We start from the raw sequence: 21,422 nt of genomic DNA on the forward strand, positions 1-21,422 counted from the left end.
GTTTTTATCTTGAAAAGTTAAAAGTTTTATTTTTGGTATTTTTTTTAATATGGATTAAAAACCTAAATGGAAAAGAAAAGGAAAATTTTGTAAGAAAAAAACTTTCCATAACCATTCAAATTTTCCATATATATATATATATATTTTTTTTTTTAAAAAAACACAGGACAATTTTACTTTCTTGAGAAAAATATATGAAATTCCAATTACACCCTTCTCACTTTCTAAAATAAATTGTATTTATGCGTGATTTTTGGTAAAAATATTATAATAGGTAAGAATATTATAATAGGTACTTCTCTCTTCAGGTATCTTACAAAATTTTATAATTGAGATTCTTAAATTATTTTTATTCAAAAAAATATAAATATTAATTAAATATAAATTTATTTAGAACTATTGCCATATTTAATTAAAAATAGAAAATTTAGGTAAATTAAAATATTTTCTATTACTTTTAATAATATTCAAACTATTAAACAATATTTTTTTTACAAATTTCTTAAAAAAAATTCTTGCTAACCAAATAAATTCTTTAATTTTTTTTTTTGTTTTTTTTTTTCATCTAACCAAATCCGCCTTACTTTAACGACCCCTTTGTACGTGAATCTTTGGATTGGGGTATGCAATATTGCTATTGACACGGGTGAGACGTCTCTGTCTCACTAATACGCAGAGTTTTCACTAATCTCACATTTCTTACTTCGTTTCCAGAAAACTTGTAATTCTTCATTAGAGAACAAAAACAAGGTAAGCGGGATAGACAAGTTTAGCATTTTCATCTCAATTTCTCTTCTCTCTACTCTTTCGAGTGTTCTAATTAATTTAGTAGTTGAAGGTCAGTTGTGCATGCAAAGAAGAGGAATACGAAGATCGTCGTCGGCGATGGCCACAACTTTCTCTCTCCGCAACGCTGCAATCATCGCATTCGGGATTCTTTTCGTTTTCTGTATATCGATTTCGACCGCCGATCACCGTTCCAATCCCAAATCTTCTCCCTATTGCGACCATGAATTCCGATTGGTAAATTCAATCCCATCTGTCTTCTGAGTCCTCTGTATTGCATGCTTATTGTTCAATGAGATCCTTAGATTTGATTTAATTATATGTATCTTTTAGTGTATACGGAATAACGGATTGGGAGAATGTTGAAATTTGGATGGAATTGTTAGATAAAACTTTATGGTTTAATTCGTGAGTATGATAAGCCTGCTGAAGTGCGATTTTACGAGCTATTAAAGACATTTTCCTGTAGTTTAGTTGCTGCCAAGTCTGTGCGTGTAGTTAAGCTTTGATGTCAACACATTTAGGCTCCAATTGTTTAGATGTAAATATTTTTCAGAAAATATATTTTTTTATTTTCTAGTGTTTGGTTGTTTTAGGAAGAAAAAAAATATTAAAACCTAGCAAAAATAACTTACCCATCAATTTGTCAAGACAAGTTATTTGACCTAGACCTTTGCCAAACACCAAAAAATGAAAACAAAAAAAAAAAAAAATACCTGAAAAAGAAAAATCTTTTCCGAGGATTTTTTAAGAGGCTATTTGTTCTGTATTTCGGTCTTCAATGCGGATACATGACTTTGTATGCTGTATGCACTCACATGTTTGCTTTTGACAAATAGAGTTTCTTGTTAGGGGACTTCCAAATCTTAAAGCAATTTTTAGGAACTCACATTCTTTCCCAAATTGGTTCGGTTCTTGGGTGAACTATCAGCATATATGTTTAAATGATTCTTAACTAAGAGCAATGATGTAGATGAGTGCAAGGAACACCCTTGGATAAGCTATGATAGTCCAACTCATGTAGAGCAGCTTTAAGGTAGGTTTTTGGTGGTTTATTGCTGGTCTATCAAGGCCAAAACTTGGTGGAGATTTTAGGTTTTAGATTTTTTGTTTTGTGGGTACTAGGTTCAGTGTTTTGAGGAGGAAACTGATTACACTTTGTCAAAAGAGATTTGAAGTGCAAAAGAAATGTTGATTCAATATGTTTTTTGAGTTTTTAAGGATTAAAAGTGATGAAAATTTGAAGAGGAAGAACATTAAAAACTAAAAGCTAGAAATCACTTGTAGAGTGTGTTTTTTTATTAGTGCACCAGTTAGGAAAAGTGACACAGGGTAATATTAGGTGAAGAGGAAGGCCAAAGTTAACGTGGGTAGAGTTAGTTAGAGAGGATATGATAGCACGTGCATTGACTCGGGACATTACCTTAAATAGAGTGGAATGGAAACATTGGATTCATGTAGCCGACCCCAGGTAGGTGGGAAAAAGGCTTGGTAGTTGTTTAAGTATATGTTGAAAATGCATTTGTAAAGCAAGACAATTCCTTGTGGCGGTAAACCCTTACTTTGAAGAACTTACAAAAAAAGAAAAAAAACCATTTTAACTGCTATTTTACGGAGAAGCAAGTCTTACCCAACGGAGAACAATTTAACATGCCTCTCTATATGTGTGATTTTTTTATTAGTCTTTACATTATCATTATAGTTATAAATGAAGTAATATGGTTCTTTTTACTTAATTTATTTTTCAGGTCAAGGTTATGACCTGGGTTAATGGTGTTGAAGGTGAAACATTAGGTGGGCTAAGTGCAAGCTTTGGTGCTGAATTGCCAAGACGTGCTAAAGAAGCCCTCAGATTGCCTGCCATTTTTCCAAATCCGTTAAACTGCTGTTCTAGTTCCTCTTCAAAGGTTGTGTACATCTTCATATTAGACATTCTCTCATCTACTTGTTGCAGTATCATTGAAAATTGGTTGTACTTTTTAGTGAATATTGTTTTATCTTGTCCTCTTGTTTGGTTGCTGAGAAATTAAGGAAAGGTAAATATAAAAATATTTCGATAATAAGTTTTGTTTTTTTTGGTTCAGACATTAAAAAGAAGCTCATCTCAAGTAAGCCAAATGAATACATACTGTGCTTAGTTGATCTGATGATTTTATTTTCTTAATTTTTGAATAATTCGTTTGGGGAAGGATGGAATTTTGCCAGATCTTTTTTTTAGAAATGATTAGGAAGAAATATGGTTCCTGTAAAATTGTTGTGTTAAATTGTCTCTTCTAATTTTTGTAGTTAGATGGCTTTGTTGTTTTGTCTCCACGCGGTGATTGTGATTTCACGACTAAAGCTGAAGTTGCACAATCAGGAGGTGCAACAGCCCTGTTGGTGATAAATGACAAAGAAGGTTTAATATTTAATGCATTGAAACACATACATTTTGAAATTTAATTTATTAAATTTATCCATTGTTACTTTATACCATGTTTCTGACCTGTTTTTGTTCTCCCTTTTTCTACCCCCTTCCTTCTTCTTCTGCCTTTTTGCAGATCTTTTTGAGATGGCTTGTTCTAAAAATGATACTACTTCAAACATTACAATTCCTGTTGTGATGATCTCAAAGACGGGAGGAGAGGCTGTAAACAGATCTATGGCAGGTGGAGGGAGTGGTGAGTGTTTGAGTTGATTCAATTTTGTCAAATTTTTGGTTGTGCAGACAAATTTCTGGTTTTAGAATGTTGAAACTACCAAAAAAGGGTTTTTTTTTTTTTTTTTCTTTTTTTCCTTAAAGAACGGTTTTGTTACCTAGGCAGTAATGAAGGTAGATGAATAGAAGGTGATTTATTGAGAGACTGGGACTCACTAGTGGAGATAGCGAATGAGAAAAAGGAATTGTTTAGTGTGCAAGATTCTGTTCCCATTGTCAGGTGTTTTGAGAGTTCTTTCTTTTTGACATTATTAGAGAGATTCTAGATGGGCAGGAATTTGGCTTTTTCGACCAGTTGACTTATGTTTGATCAATGTGGCAAAAGGAGTAAAGTGCTTTCTCTTTGTTAGGTTTTACTTCTGAATAACTTTGTGGGGTTCGCTAAAGAAGTTTGTACAATAAATGGGAAAATGTAAATTTAAATTTGTGGTTTTTATCTTTTTCCAGACACACATGGTAGCAGCACTTACACATGCGCGCATGCTTAAACACTATTTCCTTAATTCCTCCCACGAGTTTCTACAGATATCACCAACCTTCTTTGTGTTTTCTAAAAATTATTTTAACCTCCCACTGAATTTTTTACTAAACTAGCCCTGCTTCTCTTCCTTTGACTTCATGTTATAGCAATACTTTTTCACTCCAATTTTAATTTCAGTTTGGTGCTTTTAATGCTATTTTATTTTTAAAAATTGTAGTTTGTTTTTTGGAAATGACAATTGAACAATAATAATGACATTTGAAACGGAAATGTTCTGATATACATGATATATATGACGTTGTTGAATAACAAACTTAATAGAATCTACATGAATGATAGCCATTAGGTTTCCTGTTATTACAATTTACAAAAAATTAAGAAACAGTTATAGCATTCATTGTAACCATGATAAGTGTTGCTAACCAACCTCTATGACCATGGAAAAAGTTCTCTTCAAATGAATTAAGTTGACAGCATATTTGAAATAAGGTTCATAAATTATTTTGAAACTGTTATTTGTGAGTGTGTTTTTCATCTAAGTCACCAGAACAATTTTGAAGTGTTATATTAAACTCTAAGAGAAATCAAAGATGATACATTCAACGTTAACTGAGGAACTGTAGAGCAAGACATCTATGGATTATTGACTGAGAAATATGATGTAGCGGATTCACTAAAAGATGATATGCTGGAGCACAAAAGAGCTAGCAAATTCTTTGTTCAAATCACACCGTTATTTTCTATTTTTGTTTCTTTTATATAGACATTTGACCATTAATTAAAGGGAGTGAGGTGAATGTTATGAGGTTTTATAATTTTAGAAACCACGAGTAGCAGTGTTATTTTAAGAAACCCTAATCGCTGTAACCTCTCTCTCCCCCCTCTCTTTTATGTTTGCTATGTGTAATTAATATGTGAAAAGTACATGTTAATAAATTTTAGGTTTTTGCATAAATGTGTGCCCACAACTCATGCATGAGCTTTTCTCGTTATCTGCATTTTATGTGATGTGCTTGTACTTCCATTAATGAAGTTTCTTTTCGTTTGATGATTTAGACATAGCTAACCATAACTCTTCAATGTAGTGGAAATTCTGATGTATTCGCCAAATAGTCCAATTGTGGACTTCTCAGCTATATTCTTATGGTTAATGGCTGTTGGAACGGTTGTCTGTGCTTCACTTTGGTCGGAGTTTACTGGGCAGAATGATGACCGCTACAATGAACTATCGCAAAAGGTTTTAAATATATTTCCTTCCATTGTGTCCTTGAAGTTTACAATATCTTTAGTTCCAAATTCCAATGCCTATGACATGCATCTGTCTTGTTATAAGTAAGTAAAAAGTTTACTCATCTCAACTAAAAATGATTGAATTCTCATCACAGACATAACACTGACTTTAGTTGCATGAGAGAGAGAGAGAGAACCTTGTTGAGGGAGGGTGTGTTATTTGTGGGAGAGATGTTTCTTCTACTTATATCAACAGAAACTTGAATAAAAATTTACCTCTAGTACACAAAAGCACTCGTAAGACTCCCTCATGGTTGGATTATAGATATTTATCATGCCCAATAATGTTACGTTGTCCAGAAAAGCAATACATCTTTGAAGCTATAGTCTGTGTGTTACGTAAATCTTCTTCTCATCACCATATATCATACAAAATTGCAACCTACCTCTTTATGTGTGGTTATGTCATGGAATACTAGGTTTTGAGTAGTATATATAGTAGTTTGACTAACACGATTTGTTTCTAGGTGTGCCTTAAAAGAATTTACATCTCTCGCAAAATTTCCACAGCCCATTTTGTACGTGCCAATGATTTTTCAGACTCAAATAAAATAATGAAACTCTCCTGCTGTGCTGAACCTTTGAAAGTTGACTCAAAGCAATCAATTTTCTCTCTAAGTCCATTTTCTAGCGTGCTCGTTAAGTTATCTTTTTTTGCCTCTCTATGGAAATGAGGAATCTTATTTAATAAAAGAAGGGTCTACACCAATTGGTGCCATAGCTCTGTATTCGTATTTCCTGTTCTTGATCTTGCCACTACTCTGGTTCTTGCTTTTCCACGTAACCGTGTCGCCACCAATGTGTAATATGCAGACCTAACCCCAACAGAAATAGAGAATTGATACCGAACCCAGTTTGCATCACCATGACCAAGTATACTATGAAAACTGGAAATCCTAAATATTTTGTTTTGTAGGGTTTATTGTGCTGTAAAGAAGTAGAATGAGAGATAAGAGATAGAGGAGAGGTAAAATAAAAGGAAGAGGGAGGTATCTGGACCACTTTTTGCCGGCTCTTAATTGTAATATATCATTGGCAATTACGAAAGTATCCCTCCCAGTTGCATACCCAGCTTGCCAAGAATAAAGTGCAACACTTGACACCTCTTCAGTAGATATAACTGCCAACTGCTCTCCTGATTTCACATAAGGCAGGAAAATCAGACATGCACTTGATTTCTTATATGATGCCTATCCAGTTTGATATGCTTGGTCTGTTATGCTTGACCATAGCATGAATAGTTTGTTTATTTTCTAAGATTTTATCGTTCAACGAAATCTTAACCACAATAGTTCTCACATCCCATAAACCAGTAGATCTAACTCTGTTCCGTGCCCAACTTGGATCTCCTATCAGTTACTGATTCAGCCTTGTCAGTGTCTGAATAGATTCGTCTCTCAAATGACTTGTTTGGCAAACAACAAGCCCTTTCCTGGAGCTGACTTGAGGTAACAAAATGTCGTAAAACTTTTTTTCCATTTTATGCCTTACCGTGACCAGCTTATCGTCCCTAACAGTTTCTTCCTCCTATTCATCCACAGGCTCCCTAGAATTATTTCTGTGAAGGGCTCTTATTTCTTCAGAAAGAGAATGATAAGACACATAATTAAATATCATATTCAAACTGTGTAAACCATTGAGCCATTTTTAGATATTAAATTACCAGAGGTAGCCTGGAGAATTGACTGTTCAGTTGGAGTATAACTTTGAGCCATCACCTCTTTAGAATTACTCCTGAATTCTGATTAGTCTCCTGCATCTTCTTGTTCATTATCCATTTCAACTCTAGATACACCACATACAAGTTTCAATCACCAATGAAGAGGAATAAGAAATTTTATATATTACACCAACCAATGAAAATAAACCTCAAAAGACTTCAGATTGTCAAAATCAGCCGACCTTCACAAAAAAATGGGCTGTTAGCCATGATTCTGATTAAATGGAAAAGTAAAGTGGAAAGGGAGGAGAAGGAAGGAAAGGAAGATATTGAGAGAGCTTTGAATGTCTCTAACAACGACTATTTGTATAATATAGCCTGCATAAGTAGAATACATGTGGGTATAGAGTCATCACGAACATCTGGAAATGGAGCAACTGGTAGTCTCGTAATTTGAAAATCTACAAATGCGTCATTATCAAAAGGAGGAATTTGTGGAGAAAGAAAGATGTACCCTCAAAGAAGGTAACATTGACACTGCCAAAGTAATTAGGAGATTATGAATTCCAAACTTGTTTTCCTTTGAGTTCGAGACTGGCCCATGGAGAGGCACTAGTAATTTGTCTAAGGCACTGAATAAAAATCTGTGCAAAACAAATACAATCAAGAATTCAACGGGGCGGCTCAAACTATGGAAGCTGTTGGAACAAAATGTAACGAGTATTTTGGCCAATAAGAACAGATAAGGGCATCCGATTAATAAGCTAATATGTTGCCATAACATTGTCATGCCAAGACTCTTTCCCTGCAATCCTGCATGCATATTTAGGTTTGAATGCTTTTAGTCAAATGTCCATTTTGTACTCTCGGGCAACATCATTTTTCTGAGGAATATAACTATAAGAAATTTGATGAATGAGACCAGGGTCGCTGGTAAACCGCAGAGCTTTGACAATATACCTAAATTCATTGTAAATCTCAATTTATGAGTGGAAAAACCAAACTGAATATTGTGAAATCAGAAAGAAGAAATTTCGGAAAGATCTTTCATTAGGTTACCGTTAAATAATCATTTATACACAGCACAAGTAAGCAAAACATAATGTTTTTAATTCCTATTGGATCTCATATTCCATTGTTTACTAATTTAAAAGGAGGAGTAATTTCTTATAAAAAATAATAAAAAAAAAAACTAAAAAGGTGTGGAGTGATAATCCTTTGCTCTGGGTGAAAGTAACTCTTTGTATTTTGGTTAACTGACAATCTTAAATTCAAATTGGACAAGGACTTTAAATTAGTAAATTATTTAGTAAATTGGTATTTTTATCTTCTCTTCTTTTTGCATTTAGTTTTTTTTTTTTGGTATATATTTTCATCTAATCCGTAGGTTAATGTTGTCTCTTCTTTTACTGGTCAGGAATCTTTGAATGCTGGAACAGTTGAAGATGATGCTGAGAAGGAAGTCCTTGATATTAGTGCAAAGAGTGCTGTAATTTTTGTCATAACGGCATCTGCTTTTCTGGTGCTACTTTATCTGTTTATGTCGTCTTGGTTTGTGTGGCTGCTGATTGTACTTTTCTGCATTGGTGGAATTCAGGTATTGAAATTCATTATTGTTATGTCCTCTGTTTTGTTGCTAAATTATGATTCTGATTGTGTACCAGCATGAGTAATAACCAATTTTTCCCCCCTAGTTTCACGAGTAATAACCATTGAAGCATGCTACCTGCTACATTTGCTTCATCTGCTTTGGTTGAGATGATGTGCAATTGCCTGCTTGCCATAAATTAAGGGATTATTAGTACTACAAAAAGTAAGGATGGTGCACTTGTGTAGGTATTTTATAACACTCCATTTCTAGGAAACTAAAAATGAGTTTTTGAACATTTATGTTCAGGTCAACTAAAATCCATGCAGCATAACAATAATAAATGTTCATCAGTTTGCGCACGGTTGGATACTTGACTTGCCCGTAGATTTTTGAGCACCTAAACTATTTTCCTTCTCACTCCCCAGTTTCACGTTGGATACATGCTGTTAATATGAAAAAGGGGAACGGTCGTTTTCTCATTCAAACTAATCTGACAGTTCATGAACATTTCATTCGTAATATTGCCACTCATATATATATGTGTATAGAATTTGTAGGAAGTTATAATATCACAATAACAAATAAGGAATAATGATATCTTAAAATGATTTTCAGTAACAATATCATGAAATGATTTGCTGAGTGATTTAACCTGCAGTTCGCTGGTTGCCTCTTTTGGTGGCTTATGAAAATTATGTTGAGCTTTATCCTAATTAGTTTTCAATAGTGAATGTTTAGCCTTCCTTGTTCAGAACCTGTTTGGTTTTAATATTTTGGTACTTCTGGGCTTCTTCAGTTTAATTCAGCTTTATGTATATATATATATATATATATATATATATATATATATATATATATTATAGGATGAAGATTGACACTCATCAACTGCGCAATCCATTAAAGTATTGTTCACTTTTTTTTTTTAATTTAAATTGTTGATGTATGCAGATCGAATGAAACAGTTCCAGATTTTTCTTTCCTGTCACTTCTGAATGAAATTGGTAGTAACTAATCTTAGTTTTTAACTTCTGCCTCATGCTCATTAATTTTGTTTTTGTTATCAGGGAATGCATACTTGCATAGTATCTCTTATGTTAAGGTATAGTTGAATGCACTTCCTTTATGTGTAAATCTATGAACTAGCCATTTATGATTAATATATTTCTTCAGTTCTCTCACACTCTGTTCCTTGTCCTGATTTGATTTGTTGGGCAGAAAATGCAAAAACGCTGGGCAGAAGATGGTGAATGTGCCTCTTCTAGGAGATGTTTCCGTTCTCTCTCTTGTGGTTTTGTTATTTTGCTTTGCATTTGCCATTTTGTGGGCTGTAAATAGGAAGGCGTCCTATTCATGGGTTGGTCAAGATGTTCTTGTAAGTTTGATCTCTATCACAACCAAGCTAGTTTCATGCTTTAGCGATGATAATTGCAATACACACTTCTTTTTTAGCACGTGCTGAATGGTGATTGTACATTGAAATTTTTTTTTGCATGTTTCCTCTGCGAGCTCCTAAAAACTCTCTTTAACCAAGCGTATGATTGTTATCTGCATGTATAGATTATCACAATTTTATAAACACGTGTATTATATGTGTATATATGTATGAATTCATAAGTTGTTACATTTTTGTATGATGCAGTCTATTGTTTGGTGTAGTGGTAAAAGCTTAAATTGCCAACCCTGACAATGCAGGTTGGAGTTTTAATAGAGTTGGAAAATGATGCCACCAGTAAAAATTTTATGTAATCTACCCCTACCGTTCATTGTCCACATTTACTGGGACAAATATTGACTATCGAATATGTATATAAAATTAATGTATTGCACCCCTACCGTTCATTGTCCACATTTACTGGGACAAATATTGACTATCGAATATGTATATAAAATTAATGTATTGCTTTACTTTTAGTGTTTTTTTACTTATCAAAAAAAAATATCCATGGTTATAAGCATCGGTTTTTCGAAAGGTATTCAGCGGTCTGAGTTCAGCTTTAAAGTTTATGCTCTATTGATGATATTATATGATTCACAAAAATAGTGATATAAAAGCATACATAGGAAACAATAGAGATATTAAAGTGTACGTTCTATTGGTGAGGTAATTATCCATCAGTTACACTTCTGTATGAGATTTCGGTATATTGATTTATACATGATTTTAATGTAGTTGCCAGTGTCTGTGAAAACTTTGTTTCTCCTTTTATAGCTTCTTTTGCAAACTATTAAATTACTTACATGATGGGTCAAGAAGGGAAAATTAATCTCTCTCTCTCTCTCGATCTTGACTGGGGAGAGAGTTAGGTTGGGGGGAAGGGATCTTCTCTCTCTCTCTCTCTCTCTCTCTTGTGCGGGGGCTGGGATTCTTTATCATTTTTTATTGCATCACGTATAGGTTCTATTTCAACTGAGTTCTTATCTACAATTTTTTGGTCGATTTATTATATTTTGCAGCGACAGTTTTTGTACTTTATTATGGTACTGTTCTTTACAGAAAGCTCATTTTAGATTTTGTTATCTAGTTGTAGTTTCTTCTATTGGACGATAATTCATGATTGACCACTGAAGTTTGTACTGGACTATGATTTAGTTTGTATCCTTATACACGTCTAAGGCCATTTGACTTGGTATCCATGATTTTCTGCTTTACAGATCATGTACTCATTTTTTTTATGACTATGATACATTCATTTTTTCTTTTCTTTTCAGTAAAATGTTTATTTGTTATTAAATTATATTCTGTAGGATTGAACCGTCTCAAAATTTTATATTTTATATGCTGCCTCGTACTTTTTGACATCATGACTTGGATTTAGTGATAGTCTACCTCACTTGGCATAGTGAACTAGTAAAATTTAATGTCAGCTGGCATGCTACCCTGGTAATAGGAATCTGCTATTTGATCTGATTGTGCTTGTGTGTTCCTTACAAGCATACATGACAGCTCAGAGTAAAGAAGGCTGAGATATATTGTTGTGTAATATCCTTTCTTTCTTTTTTTTACTGTTGAGTTTATATATTGCACATCGAGGGACTTTTTTTTTGTTATTTCATAAAATTGGCAATCTGTAGCTTCTTGAAACCTTGTTAAAACTCCACTGTTTTCACTCTCTCATGAAGAAAAATGATCACGTTTTAAACAGGTCTTTGTTTTTGGCAGGGTATCTGTTTGATGATAACAGTCCTGCAGATGGCTCGATTACCTAATATAAAGGTACCTAATATCACAATATCTAATCTTTCATTGCTCATATTTGACATCTGTCACCTGATATTGTTATTTTTCTTTAGGTTGCTACGATACTTCTTTGTTGTGCATTTCTTTATGACATCTTTTGGGTCTTCCTATCACCATTGATTTTCAAGGACAGTGTTATGATTGTGGTAAGTATCAGTCTCATTTTACTTAATATTTTTTTCTTGTATCAGTCTCATATTACTTAATATTTTTTTCTTGTATCATTAGGATGTAAGTTGCTTTTTTTTTCCTATATGTGGCATGGAGACATATGAAACAGCTTTTACCACTTCCAGTCATGCAGAGGCATTGGTCTAGCAGTTTGTTTCTGCTAGTTATATTTTGAATAAAATTCTCCAAAAGTTCACACAGAACTTCCTGCTACACCAAAAAAAAAAAGAAGGCATCTTTGACAGGTGGTACTGGCCTAAAATCACTTTACTGTCTGTAAAAGAACAAATACAATTGAGATTGTATGTGCATCACCTTTTCTTCTTTCTCAGTAAGCATTGATGGACTGGTTATTTGAGAAGAAACTCCAATCAAGGATATTTGAAGTTCTATATTTTTTCTTTGTTTGTTTGTTTTTGTTTATCTGGATTTGTCTCTTTGGTTGGTGGGGAAGGGTGTGGACTGTGGAGGCTTTAGTTGAATGCCAACTTGACTTCATAATAGTCAAATTATCCACAATAATATCATAAATAATATGGAGAGAAAATGTAGAAAAGATGGACATGTTAGGTTTGCAACCAGTTCTGCAGTTCATCTTATTGTGCTGTTAGTTCAGATTGACTCCACGTATAAAATGACTTCTTTGAAGCATTTCATTGGAAAAAATTAGTTTGACATTGAAAGTGATATAAAAAAATACAATACATTTGGAAGTTGTAATTTTAATATTTGAAGTAGGACGGTTATTAAAGCTCACTAAAATTTAATAGTTTACAAATTGTAATCAACAAGGAAACAGACTGTAATGCATGATAGAGAACCACACCTTTGAAACATGAAAAAACAATGAAAGATGCCACACTATTATTTATGACTAATTGAAAATTTTCAGAATCTCCAGACTGTCTCCCTGATGGCAAATCATCTCATCAACTGTATTTAGGCTTTCTGTTGCAAGAGAAACAAGTAGAGGGACTGAAAGATGCATCATTTTCATTTAGTGTGACAGTATTATTGTCATTTAAGACTGTTTGGCATCTGGGATACTAGTACTTGGTCATGTTATTTGTCATTTTCTATCTTTGGTTGGGTTTAACTGTCATTCTAGGAGTCTGAAGTTCTTATTTGTAAGAATTGTTTTCAGAATTCTATTTTTCCAGTGTTCCTCTTTTGTTTTTTGGTCATTTTTTATTTTTGAAGAATGAGGACAAATGATCTAAACTATTCCAAACTCCCGGCTGTTGGAGCTTGGGATGGTGAGCAAAGGTGCTTCTTCAAGCTTGGCTTAATCTCATTAAAAATTTTGCTCTCTTCATTGAGCTTAATTGCTGCAGTTTTTATGGCACAGAGTACGAAATCTGAGAAACCTATGAAAAGCGGTTTAAGTAATGAGTACCATCAATTTTTGCAAATAATACCGAGGTTAGGTCTGTAGTCTGTACCAGTCCACCCTCCCGGCATACTAGTGAAGCATACTCTGTGAAAGTCTTTTTTCAGCTTGAGCTCGGTTTGTGTTGGACCGGCAATCGCTGTAGTATGCTAGTACAAACCCATCCATGAGATGAGAAAGCTGCATTGTTGCGACATACTGCGGCACTGCAACTTAGATAAACTACAAAGGTATAGAAAAAGAGGCTCCTTTCTTATGGCTCAAGTATATAAAAATCAAAGCAGCTATTTAATAAGGATTGGAATGCTGACTTTCTTCTCTGCGAATAAAGATTTTTACTGGTAGAGGGTGTCACTTATTTGTGATAAATATATTTCCTTCCATCGAAAATAATACCTTTAACCTCAAGGGCCCAGCCTAAGTGTCCAGAGGGGGAGTAGTCCCACCCAAAGGGTGGGGACACCCTTCTTTTTATAGTTTGTTGTACAATCTTCCTATAACATATTCTCAATGATTGGCAAAGAATTTGGCATGCATCAGAAAATTTATGGACGGGTGAGTGGCTATCTACATTGTTTAAACCTAAGAAAGGGTGTGCTTTCTTCTCAAAATACGACAGAGCTCCTCTGAGTACTTTGTCCTGCCTCACACAATAGTTGGACTGGTTTAAGTTGAATATTGATGGTACATGGATAACCTTGGCGGTCTTGAATTAGTAAAATACTGGATCAAATTCACATGATTTTTGCTTGTTCAGTATTGCATTATTAAATTATACTCTTATGCAATAGTAAAAATGAACATTACTGCTCAAGGTCTTTCTTTATGTGCTCGGAGTGGCCATGGTTAAACATTTATTTTTGTCACACTCTTGTTTCTTAGTCGCTGTTTTTTAGAAGCAAGGTGCCCTTGGAACTTGGAAGTTGATCTCTCGCAGTATGCCATAGAAAACTTAAGGTTGTTAATATCCCGTCATTCTTTTCATAAATACATTTTAAGGTGGCCGCCTCCACAGGAAGATCTCATTCGTTTCTGATCACATCTTAGTTTCTGGTGGATGTGCAGTTAGATAAAGTCAGATTACCATACTTAAGATGCTAATTATTTCCCTATGTAATTTTTCAAATGGTTTCACTTTGTGAGATATGCCTTCAGGTCCACCTTTTTTTTCTTTACTTACAGGTTTCCCTGTAAAACCTCCTTTCTTGAGACGTGGTTAAATTTTAGCCATAAGGGAGAATCATAAACACTAAAAGGAAAGCTATCAATATATATATATATATATATATATATATTTATATTTAATTCTCAGTTATGGATGCTGCTATGCTTTTAATTCTTCTTGTTAATTTGATTAATACTCATGAATTTGAATTATTAACTTAATTGGGCTCGGATTTTTTTTATAATTAAGTGAACGACGAACATGAGTTTTCTTCTTATATATTTAATAGGTTGCTCGAGGTGACAACAGTGGTGGAGAATCTATTCCAATGCTTTTGAGAATTCCTCGACTTTTTGATCCTTGGGGTGGTTATGATATGATTGGCTTTGGGGACATTCTCTTTCCTGGTTTGCTCGTTTCATTCTTTTTTAGGTAATGTCTCTAATGGTTTAATCTTCTAATAATTGTTAATAAGAGAAAGACAAGTCCTAGTTGGCATAATTCTTTGACAAAGTTTAGATCTAATTTACTTAAAGAAAAAAATGCACAAGTTCCAAATTTTCGTGCAAAAGTGAAAAAAAAAAAAAGGCATGGTACATCTTCCTATCATTTAGTTCTTAGCTTTTTTGCATATATAAAATGGCAGTCTATCTTCACTATAAGATCTACATGTCTTGTGATCGTCAATTGTCCTTGTTTATGGGAGGTGATATTTAAAGTTCTTTCTTTATGTTGGTCTTGACACGTTAAATAGTCAAATTACCTTTCATAGTGTCTTAATGTATTAGTGTGTTAAGCGGTAATTTGACTATCGTGTAGTTCTTAGCTTCTTTGACTGAAAATTTTGGCAGCTGTATATCTTAAATACAATTTGCTTTTAATATGACCTTTTACATGTCACTCTAATCTCTCTTCTTAGGAAGAGTAGAGCCGCACCACTCAATGTGCGTGAGCACATGTACACAGTGTATAATGACACAACTGGGGCTTACTTTCCTCTTCTTGTTGCTCTTGCATCACTATTTTTCCTTTTAATTTCCAGAGATTACCCATGCTTTTTCAAACTGAAGTATGTTTCTTGCTGTTGACATACTTTGGTATCAAATTCTTCTGTTTGGAAATATACTTCGTTAACTATTCAAGACCAAAATTGCTGGTGTTATTTTAAATCTAATTACTGTGGATCTAACCCAAGTAGTGTCTCTTCTTCCTCCCATACGGGAGGTTGAGGGTCCAAGTTCCATTGGGACAATTGTGTGTGTGTGGGTGGGGGGTGTTGAGTCTTACCTGTCAAAAAAGTGACGTAAAAAAGGGGACATTTTCGACTTAAATCAATTTCTCAATGCTCCTAAAGGGTTAGTGTCAAAGAAGAAATAGAGGACTAGAGTACCATTTCACATGGCATGGATGAATTTGTACAGATATTTTATACTAAAGCTCTATTTCTCTCCTAAACAAGAACCTTTTAACTTGAAGTCGTCCTTCAGTGTTTTCAGGATCTTGCGCTAGATGCGAAAACTATGATGCTTTAGAACTCATTTCCTTTTTACTTATAAGCTTTTGCGATCAATTTAGTTTTACCTTTCCAATTTTATTTATCAGTTGTATCCTTTTTCTTTTCTTTTTTTTGTCTGGTGGTTGCAGATTTGACAAAGCCAATAAGAAGGGTGTACTAAATGGATATTTTATTTGGTCCATAATTGGCTATGGATTCGGTGGGTATCTTGCATTTCGTCATTTTAATTCTTTTGAATCTCCATAGCATTGACTTTCTTTTGTTAACTTAAAAGTTAAAATATGATGGCACTTTCCTTTTTTTGGAATAGTAAATTATAATGTCATACTTGCCTAGGAGGATATTAAGTTGAATAAAAGAGCAAAGTGCAAACCTAGTGCACGAGTCTCCTACCATTGTGGGGTCTGGGAAGGGTTAAATCTACTCAGCCTTTCCTCCGCTTGCGGAGAGATTGTTTCCTTGTTTCGGACCCTTGACCGTCACAATGGAGCAACCTTACCGGTGCGCCAAGGCTTGCCCTCAAAATAATAGTTGATTGAGATTTGGAATTGTCTTTTTCTATCATGGCACAAGTCCACTTCCTGTCAAAATAATTCTATGCATTGGACTGTTTTCAATTATTTGTCTTTTTATATGATTAATGCTTTCAGGCTAAAGTTTAGATCTTTCTTTAGTTTATCCCTTTCGGCACCTTGGGTATGGCCTTTTTTTCTAGTAATTTCCGTATTCCGTTTTGGTGCCATCTTTTCAATGTATTTGAGTTTATATCTTATATTTTTAATTTCTTTCACCATATTTCCTACCTAATAGTTTCTTATAGGCATATTATATTAAACTGCTGCCTGTTCATGATCTGTATTCATTTGATGGAGTTGCCTGTGGTAATAAAGACGCCCGTCTTCGCTTCACACCAGGCAGAAATGTAGAAAAGCAATGCACAGATGGTGCCCCATCAATCAGGGGAAAGTCTGCCATCTGTTCCATTTTTGCTGCGGCTTGGTATTAATGCAACACTTCGGTTTTTGCTTGAAAAGAACACCCCGTATTTACTTGAATTTTTTTTGGATTCAAGTTCTTAAAGAGTTGTACAGTGGTTTTACGTTCGCTGTCAGCCATAATCTAAACTCTCTCTGCTTATTTTTTCTTTTTAGGCTTGAGACTGAATATGTAACTATAAGACACCAAGCAGAACATGAACATAGTTAATCCAAACCCTTTTCTATTTGCGGGAAAGGGAATCTGTTTAGTATTGTTCTTTTTTTTTTTTTTTAAATGCAACTTAATAATCAACAACCAAACTGAACCCCTAGGTCTGTCTAGGTGCTTGCTGGTTCCTTATTTTGATTATGTGATTTTGATTACTTGGTGATTATGTGATTTTGATTACTTGGTGAATGTTCTGTTCATATTATTGTGAGAGCGTCTCCTCATACATCGCATTTGAAAATATGCTCACGACCAAGACTAATGGAGGGTTCCTCCCTATCCTTTTCTGCAGGTCTTTTCTTTACTTACCTAGGCTTGTATCTTATGGATGGACACGGTCAACCTGCTCTCCTCTATATTGTTCCATGTACATTAGGTATTAAATTGTGTGACGACAAATTTAAGTAGACTTTTCATTTACTATATGCATTTGCAGATGGAGAGGAATTGTTGTTAGATTATACTTTCTAACTTTTTACCTCCTCTTTAACTTTGCGAATCAGGTCTTACCATCATATTAGGTTTGGTAAGAGGTGAGTTGAAGCACCTTTGGAACTATGGCACCGAATTACCCCCACCTAGGGGCCCTTCAGGGGAAGCTTGAGGCATCAGATTGCTAGCATCTTTTAAACCAGGGGGTCAGTGACACTGATCTACAAATGTCATGGACACACAAAAATTGTAATGCCATATTGGCCCCATTTAGGATCTCAGGGTGGAGAAATTGCAGGGCCTTAAAGGCAGTTCACTCTTTTGATTACTTTTAATGTGTATTATATCCTTTATATATATATATATAGTGAAGCTCCATTGTTAATCAGGCTTAATGTTGTAACATATGAAATCACTCGTCGTTATTGTTTGCTCCGAAATTGAAATAATTGCATAGAAATGCGGGCAATTTATTATTTGCCTTTTCTTTTTCCCCTTTACTTTTTGTCTCCTGTTAATGTTGGTTGTGAGTTTTTTCATACCAACACCGGAGATTAATAATAGTTGCATAGATATGGAAATAAGGAATGCTATTGTGGGAATAGAGTGGGCATATACCCCAATGGTATAACCTCCCCGTTTAAAGAGGGGGAGTGTTTCGAGCTCGAGTGTGGGCAAACTGTGTGTTTGAGTGGGATTGTGGATGGGGGTGGTAATTTGTGTTGGTATGTCGTGTTCGTGTCGACACGATTAGGGTTGGCACGAACACGATCATTAATCGTCTATATGATCATTGACACGACACAATTATTATACGTGTAACATGATACGATAAGTCTAATTTATTTAATAAATGGGTCAAGACTTGACAAGACACGAAAAGATATGTTTAAATCATTTTTGATATGAATGACTTTTTATTTCACATTTTTATACGAACTATGTTTATTTGATATGTCTAGTTAATTGTGTCATAATCATAATTATAGGGTCAAACATCACACATTTAGTTAGTGAGTCAATATATTTAGTTAGTGGGTCAATTCGTGTTAACACGAACATGATTAGCCCAAATTTAAACTATTGGTATGCTGTTTTGGGGTCTCAATGGTGGGTAAGAATAACAGTGGCTAAAAGCTTTAGTTGCTTATGACGAGACGGTTTGAATTGTTCTGTTGGCCAAGTGGTCAATTAGCAGACCCAATTTTTCTTTCCTTCCTTCTTTTTCCTTTTATATATATTTATATATTTTTACAATTTGGGTTGGGTGCCCTTTGATAATTATCACCCACAAATTATTACCATTTTTGGCTGGTAAAATGAAATTGTAAACGTTGTTTTCCAAACATTTCTTTTTGAGGTGGATGAAGAAGGATGTTTAATTGTTAAACCAATAATAATAAAAAAAAATAACAGCAACAATGTGTTCTGCGAGGGGAAAGGAAAAATAAATTTTCTTGTGTTCTCTCAAATAAGATTAAGTACTAAAAACGTTTCAATAAATAGTCAATTATGAGTAAAATTGTAGAAAATAAATTGTAAATCTAAGAGCTTACTTGGTTCAGGTTTTTTTTTAGAATAATTTTTTTTTTAATTCTCTAAAAGTATATAAAAATCTATTAACAGTTTTTGAAAATTGTTTTATAAAAATTCAGTTAAAAAAAAATACGTATTTTTAGAAAATAATTTTCTGAATAAAAAAATCAAACGGACCATAAATCTCAATTAACTATTCCCATAATGTCTTCCAATTAACCGAAAAATGACTAGGTTAAAGAATTGTTACTAATGTTGACAATAGAGGATTTGGACAAGTACCTCGGTCGTTGTCTCATAATTGCATTTAACTTCTCTTATTTGTTTTTGGTTTAAGGTCATATATTCTCTAACACTTGCACTTGCACTTGGTGTTTATTTATTTTAATTCTGGTTATGAGTCCGTGACGGATGGATCTATTTGTTTATCTGTTTTGAGCGAAAACGTAATGCAAATTTATTCCTTCGTGTTCTTTTCAAAAGTGACATCTATAGTTTACTTACATAGGTTCACCCAGGTCAATTTGTTGTTTCCATGTGAAATATTCTTTCTTAATTGCATAGTTGTAGGAATTTGTTTCCTGGTGATTAAATTTTATTAATCAAATTCTCTCTCATTTTGACTCATCATTGTCTTTTTATGTTTCTCGCCTCTTGGTAGTAACTAGTAAGGAATAAAATCGGATGAAAATAAAATCATGGATGAGATATTCAAACAGAAAATATTGTGTTATTGTCTCTTTTTATTCCGTTGAATTGAAAAAAGAGAATAACATGATTACTATTTTGTTTGGTAGGATAAAAAAGAAAAAAAGAATGTATTTTAAATTGTTTTTGTCTTGTAGTTATTTTTACTATCATTGAACTTATCACTCGTCTCACTCCCCTCTTTCTTCTCATATTTGAAAGAATGAAAATTTATAAAGAAGAAATGACACGAATCTATCACATTCTTTTTCTCTCTTGATTTTTTCTCTATCAAACAAAAAAAGTTTATGGCTTGTTTGGTCTGTAGTTATAAAAATAGTTTTTTATTTTTTGAAAATCGTAATTTTTTTACTTGGTTCAGTTTTCTGAAAATTTAATTATAACAATATCTCTTTTCAGAAAAATAATAAAAAATTATTCTCTGAAAATTATTTTATCAGTTATTAAAAACTATTTTCAAATTTACAAATCAAACATGCTTCTACTCCTTTATTTTTCTAATTACCGAACGAAAGATAAAAGAAATAAATACTAAAATTGTTGAAGTCCCTTAAAAGTGAAAAGTGTGAGTAAATAATATATATATATATATATATATATATATATATATATATATATAATCCTCTACTAAAGACACCTGGAATTGGGAAAACTCCAAAAGGAAGGCCAACACTCCACATATTTAATTTTTGTTTTATACGTCACAAAAATCCTAACAAATCAATTTGTTTAGCCTCATTAATTTTGACCTTTATACATACATCAAATATTGTAGTTGAAAGGCCAAGATTGTCTTTTGGGTGAGGTATAGCCGCCGTTGAAGTAATAAAGATTATAGAACATGACTAAACCTAAAACAAACGCAAAGCATTATTGGATAAGCAAGTAATCAAAGATTAGACAAACAAAAAGAAGAGAAGTAAAAGGTTCCATCAGACAAGTTGGTCACTAGACCCATGTGCCTTCATGTGGTAGTTGGCCCCTTGTGGGCCCACAAAACCACTCTTCTCCGACCCTCCCCCACTAAGAGGTACCGTCATTTGGAAATGAATTCAACACACCACTTTTTACTATATATCACATGTAACGTGTATATACATTACCATACATATATATATTTATATACACCTATGTTCATTTTTCTTCTCCAAACAAATTAAAGAGTGTACGAGGTTCTCCTTATTACGGAGGTTCTAAAAATAGTGACCTCCAACTCAAAATAGATTACGCTAAGATTTACCCTACTCAAATTAAGATGTTAAATGGTTAATATTGTAAGAAATTAACATGTTACATATCCCTTTTTCAAGCTTTGTAGTGGTCTTAATATTCTCTAATTTTCTTTATCATCATCATGTCTGTAATATATACATACATATGTATATATATATAGCGTGTTTTCTACGCTGTGTGATGAAGAAAGATGCACGTATGGTTGCTAGCTAGGATTACCTTTTTGTTATTATTATTATTATTATTTATTTGTGATAACAATATTCTATGATCTTAATTAATATTTAAAAATAACATAAAATAAGATAAAACCTTGATTCC

At 33.5% G+C, this 21,422-nt stretch overlaps 1 protein-coding gene across 1 annotated transcript; it reads left to right on the forward strand.

Moving 5' to 3' along the window:
• Positions 1–731: 731 nt before the first annotated feature.
• Positions 732–18,115, forward strand: LOC132275390 (signal peptide peptidase-like 3). The gene is made up of 15 exons (XM_059776861.1): positions 732–750; positions 839–1,023; positions 2,535–2,693; positions 3,073–3,184; positions 3,327–3,446; positions 5,051–5,202; positions 8,333–8,512; positions 9,571–9,605; positions 9,722–9,878; positions 11,667–11,720; positions 11,798–11,890; positions 14,760–14,902; positions 16,115–16,185; positions 17,485–17,568; positions 17,696–18,115. The coding sequence occupies exons 2-15, from the start codon at positions 850–852 to the stop codon at positions 17,794–17,796; spliced, it is 1,635 nt and encodes a 544-aa protein (XP_059632844.1). The 5' UTR covers positions 732–750; positions 839–849; the 3' UTR covers positions 17,797–18,115.
• Positions 18,116–21,422: the final 3,307 nt, after the last annotated feature.

This window comes from Cornus florida, unplaced genomic scaffold, assembly GCF_030987335.1.
Source record: "Cornus florida cultivar Cherokee Brave unplaced genomic scaffold, ASM3098733v1 CherokeeBrave_3.0.0_Hap2_Chr09, whole genome shotgun sequence".
Lineage (NCBI taxonomy): Eukaryota > Viridiplantae > Streptophyta > Magnoliopsida > Cornales > Cornaceae > Cornus > Cornus florida.